Source organism: Chelonoidis abingdonii, chromosome 9 (genome assembly GCF_003597395.2).
Source record: "Chelonoidis abingdonii isolate Lonesome George chromosome 9, CheloAbing_2.0, whole genome shotgun sequence".
Classification (NCBI taxonomy): Eukaryota; Metazoa; Chordata; order Testudines; family Testudinidae; genus Chelonoidis; species Chelonoidis abingdonii.
The window spans coordinates 5940238-5952342 of NC_133777.1; the positions used below are offsets into that span (position 1 = coordinate 5940238).

The 12105-nt window shown below is 48.3% G+C and overlaps 1 protein-coding gene across 2 annotated transcripts in view; it reads left to right on the top strand.

Moving 5' to 3' along the window:
• CACNA1H (calcium voltage-gated channel subunit alpha1 H) overlaps positions 1 to 12105 on the top strand; it is a 203668-nt gene that overhangs the window by 180308 nt on the left and 11255 nt on the right. Inside the window, exons 29-31 of one of the 2 annotated variants that reach the window (XM_032762698.2) lie at positions 4183 to 4304; positions 4804 to 5142; positions 7735 to 7890. In XM_032762698.2, the coding sequence (XP_032618589.1) occupies positions 4183 to 4304; positions 4804 to 5142; positions 7735 to 7890 (617 nt within the window). The remainder of the gene's footprint in view (positions 1 to 4182; positions 4305 to 4803; positions 5143 to 7734; positions 7891 to 12105) is intronic. The other variant, XM_075069148.1, reaches the window with a different exon arrangement.

Here is a 12105-nt window from a genome sequence, read left to right on the forward strand (position 1 = left end):
ATGGACCACATAGAGGTCTGTGGGTCCGTGAACGCTGCAGCTGGAAGCATGTTTCCCAGGTCGGATAGACAGACACACCTGCACACTAGCTTGCTAAAAATAGCAAAGTAGCCATGGTGACAGCATAGGTGAGCTACCCAAGTATATACCCAAGGGTCCAGGGTTTATACTCAGGCAGGTAAGTCAGGCTGCTACCCATGAGTTGCTGACAGAACAAGAAGCAGTGGGGGAGGTTTAGGTTGAATATTAGGAAACGCTATTTCACTAGGAGGATGGTGAAGCACTGGAATGGGTTCCCTAGGGAGGTGGTGGAATCTCCTTCCTTAGAGGTTTTTAAGGCCTGGTTTGACAAAATCCTGTCTGGGATGATTTAGTTGGGGTTGGTCCTGCTTTGAGCGGGAGGTTGGACTAGATGACCTCCTGAGGTCCCTTCCAGCCCTGATATTCTATGATTCTAAGATACCCCTGCTATTTAGCATGCTAGCGTGAACAGAGCTAGCAAATGTCTGTCTGCCTGGGTTGGGACACATGCTCCCAGTTGCAATGTCAACATACCCTATGAGTCAGGTGATTGCTTCATGCTAACAGCGCTGCATCTTTTAGCTCAGGAGGTAAAGACCATGCTTTTAGAAACGTGTAGGCTTTTAGGCTCCATGTTCAATCCTCACAGTTTACAGCCCATCTAGGGGCATCAAGAGCCTTCCATTAAGCAAGTCCAGGAATGCAACAGAGAGACTCTCTCATAGCCAGCTCCACAACACTGTCCCCTTTCAAGTGTGACAGGCCCAGGGAGCAAAATGTAAGAGTCACGTCCCGAGCGTACCTTCAGTATCACAGTCACTGATTGGGAGGCACGCACGAGTTGCTTGGCAAGCATTTAAAGCTTTGATTTAGGACTCACTTTTGCATATTATGACTCTAACAAAGCTTCAGAAACTTCCAGAGCAGCTGCTTCCTCAGCCCATAGGGATGGAGAGGAGGGTCTGATCATTTTCAGATGGACTTTATAGGTTACAACCATGCTTAGGGCCTGATTGTTTTATATGAAACAGCAGGAGCTTCAGAAAGCTATGCAGTTAATGATGCTGTTAGTCCAAAAGCAACATATTTTGCATTGCTGTGATGCTTTTCAGTGTATGGATTTCAGTGGACTTTACATATATGTATTTCCCCTAAATCCTGACTGGGAGATCGGGAAGTGTTAGTAACTCCATTTTACAGATGGGGAAAATGAGGCACAGAGAAGGGAAGTGACTTTCCCGAGGTCACCCGACGAGTCACTGGCACAGTTGTGAAAGGATCCCTAAGTTTTCTGACTCCAAGTCCCATGTTTTAGCCATTAGACAATGCCTCTTGGGTAATTATGTGATCATTCGCATCATTGCTCTCAACTGATATGTCTAAATGACAGTTGTTTTTTTAAAAAACTGGTATTATGGTAGCAGCTAGGGATCCACCTGAGACCCAGGCCTCCTTGTGCTAGATGCCAGACACATACGAAGTGAAGAGGGTCACTGCCTGGAAGGGTTTCCAATTTAAATAGACAAGACAGACAAAAGGAATATTTTTATATTCCCATTTTACAGCTGGAAAAACTGAGACCCAGAGCAGGTAAGTGACTCGTCACACAGTCAGCATGTGGCAGAGTCACTAATAGAACCCAGATCTCCTAGGTTGCAGATCAGTGCATTACAATTCTGTTCTCCCTTACCTGCCATTGCAGTTGTATATCTACAGTATAACATCTATGCCTGTGCAGCAACTCTCATAGAACCATAGAATATCAGAGTTGGAAGGGACCTCAGGAGGTCATCTAGTCCAACTCCCTGCCAAAGCAGGACCAACACTCACTAAATCATCCCAGCCAGGGCTTTGTCAAGCCAGGCCTTAAAAACCTCTAAGGAAGGAGATTCCACCACCTCCCTAGGGAACCCATTCCAGTGCTTCACCACCCTCCTTGTGAAAAAGTTTTTCCTAATATCCAACCTAGACCTCCCTCACTGCAACTTGAGACTATTAGTCCTTGTTCTGACATCTGCTACCACTGAGAACAGTCTAGATCCATCCTCTTTGGAACCCCCTTTCAGGTAGTTGAAGGCGGTTATCAAATCCCCCCTCATTCTTCTCTTCTGCAGACTAAACAATCCCAGTTTCCTCAGCTTCTCCTCATAAGTCATGTGCTCCAGCCCCCTAGTCATTTTTGGTGCCCAGAGAGCATAATTGAAAATGTGGTGATTCCTGTGCCAGGTATCTCTGGTAGCAGCAGTATTTATTCACCTATCCTTAGACAGAAGATACCTGAATACCTTAAAGACTATGCAGCCTCTCTGTAGTTCTAAATCCATGCTCTGTTTCTGTGTACACTCCGTGCCAGCCCAGTACAATAAACAATTGCTGTGTGTGGTTTGAGATTGAGACTCGATCCCAGCTGCGACGAGCACCCAGCCAGCCAGCAGACCACTTCCACTTCCTGACTTTTATTGGGAACGGTTTGATTTTCCTTTCCTCAAGCACGGCTGGTCCATGTCTGCCACAAAAAAGCCCAGCTCCCTCCTCAGTGAGGCTGGTGGCCGGGCTTTTCTTTTTTTTTTTTTTTTAATGCACTTCAGAAATAAATGACTAATAATGAAAGGCTCTTGCAAGAAGGATTGCTGCCTGTCCTAATGAAAACTTAATGAGCCTGTGTTTTATGTACAAGGGGATGTTTGGTGTGTGCAATTTACATTCATTCAGACATTAAATCTCAGGGAAGAAATATAAAAATTGCTCACTTTATTCCAGTAAAATATCCCTTATGGGAAATGTGCTCTGTTTAAAAAAAATAAAACAAGATAATGAACGCAGTGGAGAGAGTAATAGAGAAGCAGGCAGTACAGAGCAGCAAAGAGGGAAAGTAGTGTCCATGGCCATTTGTGGAGACTTAGCTTACACGGTCTTATTTCATTCCACTTCATTTTCAGATATAGTTAACACTGCCTGTTAAGTGAGGGGCCGGGGGGGAGCAAAAATGCAAACAGGTTTGTACCTAAGGCAAGTTACTTAATCTGCAGGATGTCTTCGGAGATTTTACACACATGCCCAGCAAGCCGGACTACTCCTAGTCATAGACTTGGCTCTTCCATAGCATGTTTCACCAGTGCAGCTCATCGCGCCTTACACAAGGGGCAGTATCATTATCCCCCTTTGTGCAGATGGAGAGACTGAGGTGAAGGAACTTGCCCTAAGTCGCCCAGCAGCAGAGCCATGAGCTGAACTCCAGGTGTCCCGAGCCTCAGTCCAGCACTCTGTCTTTTAGGCCACACCGACTAGAGTGTGACAGAAACGTTGGCTCTCCAAACCAGGATGATTGCTTGGGGGAGATTAGGGTGAGGGGAAAATCTGCTGCAAAAGAGCTTGTTGCCTCTGAGAACAGAGGAAGGTACAACTGTCCCTGAAGATCGGCTTGCGCTGCAAGTATGAGCTACGGACCACATCCAGGAGCACGTGAACGTGCCCTTCTGAGCTCGAGGAGCACCCACAAAGCTAGGCTCCGTTGCAAGGCTGCAGATTGTAAATGCCATGAGGCAGATGCCATCTTTGTGTTTGTACAGCACCAAGCACAGTGGGGTCCTGGTGATACAAACCGTAACAACATCCTGTACAAGATGAAATCATGAAATTGAATGGAGTTCAAGTCCCAAGAAGCTTAGTGAAGGTCGGGGTCTGGCAATGGAGCTGCCCCTACAGATGAAACCCATATGGTTCATCTTCCTCTCGTAACTCCCTCACCCTGCAGCACTGTTAACCCATGCTACCAAATGTACCTGCCAAAGCTCTCTCCCTCCCCTCCACCTTGACAATGAAGTTGGCTCCATCAGCTGCCCTGGTGTTACCCTCTCAAGAGCATTGCAAAGCACTAAATAATAATACCTAGCTCTTATAGAGTCCATCCCAAAGCACAGTCAGTATCATTTATCCCCGTTATACTGATGGGGAAACTAATGCGCAAAGCAAGGAAGCAATTTTCACCTGATCACACAGCAGGCCAAGGGCAGAGCTGGGACTAGAACCCAGGTTTTCTGCATCTCAGGCCTGTGCTGTATCTGCTTGACCACACTCCTGTATTGTCAGTTGAAGCTGTTTGTAAACCAGCCCTGTTGAGAACTGTGTTCATTGGGTTGCTTTCGCTTCTGTTCTGTGCAGACTGCAGCGAAGACAATCCCTGTGAAGGTCTGAGCCGGCATGCAACCTTCACCAACTTCGGCATGGCCTTTCTCACCCTCTTCAGGGTGTCGACTGGGGACAACTGGAATGGGATCATGAAGGTACGTGCGCTCTCTGGCCATGCTGCTGCCAGCTTCTCCACACTCCAGCTGTTCCCTGCCCTCTTTCCCCCACGGAACTGGCCAGTGTGAGTTTACATAACTGCCTTCTATGGAAGGAATCAATTGTGTGGTACAGGCTCTGTGCTTCTAAAAGATACCAGAGCTCCCCCTTTAGCTCATGTGGTGGGGTTGTGGCCTTAGACAGCTGATCGCACTGCACCCACTGACTCCGTCTCTATTCCATTTACTGCAGTAGCTCAGCTGGGTGTCTGGGGCATATTGGTGTGTCTCTGAGGTCAGTACAAAATAAAAGGAGCTAAAACTCCACCCTGCATATGGAGTGCTGATTCCTCAGCCTGTGTCTGGAATAATCTTCCCATTAGCTGCACAGTTCTGAACACGCCGGCTTTGGAGTCCGCCTGTGGTTTAATGCTTGTTAGCAAAGCTCAGTCTGCTTCAAAGCCCTCCCTCTCGCCCTCCCTCTCTCTCTCAATCTCAGGACACGCTGCGGGAATGCACCAGAGAGGACAAGCACTGCCTGAGTTACCTGCCCATCATCTCCCCCGTCTACTTTGTCACCTTCGTCCTCATCGCCCAGTTCGTCCTTGTCAATGTGGTGGTGGCCGTGCTGATGAAGCACCTGGAGGAGAGCAACAAGGAAGCCAAGGAGGACGCAGAGATGGACGCAGAGATAGAGCTAGAAATGTCCAGAGGAGGGAGCACCCCGGCCAACAGCGGGGGTGGAAGTGGCACCTCTACCTCGGACATCAGGGCCCCCTACGGGAGCCAGGAGGCCATGAAGCCAGAGTCCCCCATGCGAGTGAAACATCAAGCCCTGGTAATGATTGACTCAAGGGCTGTGGTGTCGTCTAATGAGTGGGGCAGGGAGCTTCTGGTCAGGGTCTGTTGACCAGCAGTGGCTCCAGAGTCTGTCAGGACCCCAGTTATATCAAGCTAAAGGGACGTGCATGAGGCAGTTCAAAGGGAAGGCAGCTTTTCCCGTGTCCCCCAGGAACTTAGGGCTTGGGAGAAGTTCATCCCCATCTCCGAGTCTTCCGACAAGTTGAGAGGCTCCCTGGGATGTAGGGCAGTCTGGCTCCTTGACCTCCGCATGTGATCTTTCACCACCCAGCATTCCAGGGGGAGTTTTAACATCCATTTCTAGTAGGCATCAGCAATGGAGGAGCATCCCCAGTGAGTTTGGGCTCAGAGAAGTAACAGCCCAAGTCGCATTTTATATGCACCGCTCCCCTCTTTGTACGTCATTTTATCATGAACAGCAGCTGCAGGGCCGCTGGTCGCATAGGAGACCTTGCCCTGAGCGATCCCGGTTCATGGGCTAAGCGGATGGCAGGAATTTCTTCCATGCAGGTTCAGAAATCCAGCTGAGGTTGTTTTTAGTCTTAGCACATCAGCCTCTTGGCAGGATTTACAAAGGAGCCGGTCGAAGTGAGATGCCTGAATCACTTGAAATTCAGTGGGGGTTGTGCTCCAGTTGGAAAACCCCCGTGCTTGACATTAGGGCGCAAATCCAGTTCTGATCAAAGCTCTTGCAACTCTCACTGGCTTCAGCAGGACTTGTGCTTTGCTTAAGCCAGGCTGAATTTGATCCTGGGCCTTTTCAAAGTCCACACCAAACAGCTGATGCTGACTTCCTTGGTTAGTGTGGAGACATCCTCAGCTCCCAAGCAAGCTGCACTTTGAACTCTTTGACTCCTGTTTACCCTCCAGAAAAAGAGGCAATCAAAATTCAAGTAGGAGGGGGGGTGAGATTTGTCCCATCTCATGGCAAACAGTTTATTGAAAAGAGAAGAATACAGACTTGCTTTGTTCATATCATCAAAAATTAATCTACCATAAAATCAATGGGGATTTTATCCCTCAGACTCTAACAAGACAGATAAAAAGTAACTTGGTTAGAAAGTAGCAGGGGAGACAGCATTTTGAATCTAGAGTTAATAAAAGTTTCTCCTGGCAAATGAAGGACAATAGAAGTGGTCGAATTTCTCCTTGGGCTTTGAGATCTTTGTTTTGGTCACACATTGAACACAGACTGATCACACTTTTTATAAACGTGGTCATGATCTGTCAATAGTCACTGAACAAATTGCAGCCCGTGGGTTGTTCCCAAAACTGCTCATCTCACCTGCTCATAGTGTGCGATTGGACAGCTGAAACTTTTTAGAATAATAACTGGGATATAACCAATCACATATTTCCTGAGAGGGGTTTTCACATGACTAATTGTCAGTGCGAAAATTTGTATAACTTTCAGGCTTCAAAAACATTTCCATGAATAAACTGGTGGCCATCCAGTTATTTGTGCCTAGCCAGTAGTACAGCCCCAATGAAGCAGACTTGCCATGTTGTTCAGTGTATTGGTAAAATACCCTTCCATCAGCTGGAAAACCCTCCATACAGCATGGTGTTAGTAGAGTGGGTTCCCACCGTGGTCTCTATCTCAGGTGCCTTGGGTTGGAACAGATGCATCATGGAGTTCCTGCTCCAGGTACCTACAGTAACAGGCCAGAAGCCTATGTGAATCCAGGTCAAGAAGTTGCAAGCTAATGCTTTAACCCCCACCCATTACAGTCCTACGGAAACCCTAACTGGATTACCATGTCCATCTGGTGTGGAATTTGGCTCCCCGTTTAGCTAGGTTCTCTGACATTCAGTAACTTTGCCCTAGGCTGGGTTGCATGCACGCCTAGGAGATATGAAACCCCTGGGGCTGACGGTCCCATTCTCAATATCACGGAAGCCAGACTAGTGGCACATGGGATTAGATATTTATAGTCCACTCTGGCTGCACTGGGGGTACAACAGGGAAGGAATGATCCAAGGAGCCTCCTCAACCATCTTTGAGCCCCCAGGAAGAGCCCAGACACAGTATAGTTTGGAGTCAAGCCGCTGTTCCCTGCTGGAAATGCCCCTGGTGCTGGGCTGTCCAAACGTGGCAAGGGTGGTGAGAGCCCAGCCCTTCCGTGCGAGTTAGTGGAGTTGGCCGGGCCCAGGGGGCAGTGCCTGCTCAAGGCTGGCTGAGCTGCTTCTCCAATGGGAATTATCTGGGGAGCCCCTGAAGGGAGCTGGAGGAGTCGGCCAGAGTTCATCAAGGCACTACAGAGCAAGGGGGTGTGGAGTTCAAGGAAATACTGTTCTTAGCGTAACGAGGCAGGAGACTCTCACACCTGGAGTGGAAGGGGCTTTTACAGTGTCTGGGCATGATGGGACAGATGCCTTTGCAAGAGGTATAAGACACTCCAGTCTTCCTTGCCATTTGGACTGTTTTCTGCCTTCCTTTTCTCTTCCTTCCCATTTCACACGGATGGGGCAGGTGTGGGGAGAGCGTGTGTGAGAGCAGGGTTGAAGTGTGAACCCCATCCTTGCCCCACTACTGATACCTTTTATCTTCCTAATTTTGTCCCCGAAGGAGGCACTGAGCTGTGAGAATGTGTCTTTAGCCATCCCAGACTCAGACCCGCTGGAGGGCAGAGATACTCCCAGGATGGAAAACACGTCCTTCCGCTCTGTTTCTCACCACCATGTCCTGACACCTTCCCACAAAACCCCAGGCCGCGAGTCAGAGGTGAATGAACGACGGGCCGTTGCTTCTGCATTGTGCCATCGTGCTTTAGTGCTGTGCAGCTGACTGATGGTGTGTTCATGTCCGCCTAGCATTGTCCTCTTCCTGTCGCTTCACAGCTAGAACAGCCTGTTTCCATCCTCTTGTCTTCCATGCTGCCTTTGCATCTGCTGAAGCTGGGCACGTTCTAAATCATTCAGCTGGGGCAAGCAAAGGAGCCTGCATGGATTGCGTGTGACATGCTCTTTTTAGCCAAGAAACCCTTGCATTTATTAGACAGGGGTGGATAGATTGTTAAATAAACAGTGAGTCCTGTAAGTAACACTGTTATGTGTCTCACGCATGGAAAAGCTGCTCCCCACTGCCTCGATATGGGTGTGACATAGATCATCCACAGCTGTTAAAATTGGCTTTGATTTTTCAAGTCGTCAGCTGGTAACCTGTGGATTTTTGACCTGACAGGCAGTTTGTTTCCACTGTGTGGCTCACGTGAGCATATTTTCTTGGTTAAGCTGGAGGGGGACAGCAGGTAGAGATTTCTATCGATTTCCTGCTTTTGGTTGAATGCCGAAATTGATTTTCTTACAATTACTGGGAGCGCCTTAAATCTGTGCTGAGAAGGTGGAACGGCACAACAAAAGCAACGCATAGTATGTAACAGTCTGGGCACTGGCATAGAAAAATGACATGACAGAAAAACTCCACAACTACTCCATAGTTGATTGGTTGCACCTCATCTTATGATGGGCTCTCAGCGGGTAACTGACAGTATAGTAAATGGCCACATTTCAATGTGTTGTGGGGAAGTGACCCATGGACATCCCTGGGTGAGGTCATGCAACAAGAAAGGCAGGAGTGAGTCTATTGCTATTGAGAGCCTTTCCTGTGTTTTGCAATGGAAATGACCTTTGTAGGATATAAGGGGGGAGGTGTTTTCCCACACTGACCCTTCTTGCTTCGAATCGTCTTTCAAAACAATGCTGAGGCTGGGGTCTGTATCAGGTGAGAGCTCTTCTTAACCCCAAAGCAGGACTGGCTCTAGACCCCTTCAGCACCCGTGACCAGGGACGGTGCTGTCTGCCAACTGGTGAGGGGTCCTCAGAGTGAGTTGTAGGCCTGTAGGTTTTGTAGGCCTGTAGGTTTTGTGCTGCTGTAGTTGTAGGCCTGTAGGTTTTGTGCTGCTGCATCAATATGCGACGGATGATACAGCATCGCACCTGCTCTGCACGCTCTGTTCTGGATGCCCGTGGACTCCTAACTGAAGTTCAGTGTACTAATCATTGCTGGGCCTAGGTTACCTTAAACTCTGCCTCTCCATCTCTGACTCTCTGGCATCCTGGGAGTCGCTGTTGCCAGGGTGATGGCAGGACATCTTTCTCATGGGTCCTGCATCTCTGGAACTCCCTCCCACTGGAACTACATTGATGTGTATCACTGTTTCAAAGAGAGTTACTCTTTGCCCAGACTTTCAGCTGATTGAGGGCTGTGAAATTCTGGACTCTTCGCCAAATGGCCAGAACTACTGCTTCTCTCAATCTGAAATCAGTAGGCTATTGGGTTTGCTCCTGTCATTTGGAATTGTTAATCACTCGCCATAGAAAAGGGACCCAAACACCATTTGTAACGGGTGCCTTAGAATCGTGTATGACAATTAACATGTGGCAGCCTCGCAACATGACGATGTTTTGAGACATAAGACCACACGGCATGAGGAACCCCAAATCTAGACTTGCATGGACCTCCCAAAATCAAGCCATCCTGGCCTCATTAGGGCCATGCTGTGTCTACGTTCGCTGATCTACTGATGTCTGTAATTAGAATTGACAAAAAAGGCATGCGGCAAGCATCTCTGGAAATCTCTGGGCATCCTGTGGGTTGGTGGCATCTCCAAGCAAGTTCTGGGCTAAGATTGAGTTATTGATTGGAGGGTGAGTTTTCAGCGGGTAGGGCAGGAAACAATCTGTATGAAGAGGAGCCACTCTGAGAAGCATCTCTTGCTCTCTGCGGGGCTTCTGCTTCTTTGTCTCCTTTAACCTTGGCCACCTGGAAGCTAAGCTTTGATTTGCATCAAAGGGAGAATGCGGCAAGGGCCTGTTGCAAAGAGAGGCAATAATTGGCACATTGAATGTGTGCCACAAATTCCTGCTGCTGGGCAGATAAGGTCCTGGCCGGTCCTAGGGCAGACAGCTTGTTAACTCTGAGGAGAGTTAGAAAAAATGTCCCCTTGTTCAGCTGTGAGAGTCTAAGATTTTTAAGTGGCTCCCAGTTTTGACAGGTACAAGTAGGAGTATTTGTTTTTAGCTTTTACTTTCCTCCTCCCTTCCTCACTGTGGAGCCTGGAGTAACCTGTTTGGGAAGTGCCTGAACTAGCTCTGAATGCGAGTTACATTTATTTAGTAGGACAAGTGAGAGAGAACAAAAAGAGCAAAAGCCACTTATGTGCTTTCCCCAGAGACCCGCTGGGGAATTCTGCCATTGCTTGCTTGCAGGAACCGTGCTCCAAGCTCCAGACCCACATCTCCTGCCACACTCTCCTTTGCTTATGGAGTATTTCTTTTTGTTTAAAAAACCATGGAGTCGGTTTAGGACTGGGGAAGAGTTCTAAGCTGACAGGGAGCCGGTGAGGGGTAGGAAGAATGGGTGGGGCACGCGGGTTACATTCCTGGCTCAGCTACAGATTCCCTGTGGGACCCATGTAATCTTCCCGCCCCTGCCACTGCATGTGCAACTCACATTAATGCTCTTTATTTAAGGCTAGATTATACCTTTGTCTCCTCTGGCTGTGCAGGGGATCAGGCAGCAGCACTGGGGTCTGGGTCTGATTCAGAGCAGAAAAACTGCTCTCCCAATACCACCGATTACAAGCCAGGCTTTGGGGAGCAGGAGGTCACGGTCACTCTCACACACACACACACTCTCTCTCTCTCTCTCTGCATTCAGAGCTCCAGGAAGTTATTTCACACACACACACACCCAGGGGCAGGCTCTTCCTGGGACAGCACACTTGGACACTGCCCTGTCTCATGAAGACACGGTGGCATGGATTTAAGCATGGGTTGTACAAGCTTGCTCAGAATCAGGGCTACATACAGTGCTAGTCAGTGCCAGCCAGGGCTGCCGGGGGAGGGTAAGTGGGACAATTTGCCCCAGGCCCTGCAGGGGCCCCCACAAGAATATAGTATTCTATAGTATTGCAACTTTTTTTTATGGAAGGGGCCCCCGAAATTGCTTTGCCCCATGCCCCCTGAATCCTCTCGGCAGCCCTGGTGCCAGGGTCCGGGCCACCCCATCTTCACTTCCATTTCCAGCTGGGATCGCAAGATTGAAGCTTGTGTGTGTATGCCTACCTGAGCTGCAGTCACAGCTCAGACAGCAGGGTAGACATACCTTAAAGTAAGCTCTTGGGGTGAAATCCTAACCCTATTGAAGTTGATGGGAGTTGTGCTGTTAACTTCAATGGGGCCAGGAGTTCACCCTCAATCAGGCCCTTATCCAGCACCAAAGACCTGATCCAAAGCCCACTGAAGTCAACGGAGGGACTCCGGTTGACTTCAGCAGGCACTGGATCAGACCCAGCGGAGTGCCAACTGGACACTTTAAAAACAAATATGAAGACAGGGAGCTTGTGTTCAAGTGTCATCGGATGTCACCATTTCTTAAAGTGCCATTACACCCTGGTTGGGCCAGGTGTGTAAATTTAATATGTTCCTATTTAAAACTTCCTTATAAATGGATCTCTTCTGTTCCCAATGAAAAGGTCACGCATTAGCCCAGTGCCCAATAGCCTCCATTATTTCCATTAGGAAGTGTTCTTTGCAGCCAATAGTCCATTTTAAACAAAAGCTTAGCTTCTATAGACAACAGTGACCATTCCTCAGAAAATGGCTGCATGAGTCACTGTTTAAAACGATTGATAAAGGGAAACGACTCCTTTCTTGCAAGCACTTTTCTTCGTAAACGGCCTTATGCATGCAGCTCAGGTGTTCACATACTATATTATTAACGACAATCACTCTGCTCTGGCCAAAATTGGCACAAACCTGATGCATTGACAGATTACAGCTGAAGGCCTGGGTTCCCTAGCACTGTTGATCAAATCGGTATTTTGTTCCTGATGCCAGCTAGCCATAAATAGTTGCTGCTTGATCCACTGTATTCTCATCCAAGTTCAACAGTGTAAAAGCACAGAAGTAAGTTGTCTCAAGGATTTGTCCTAAG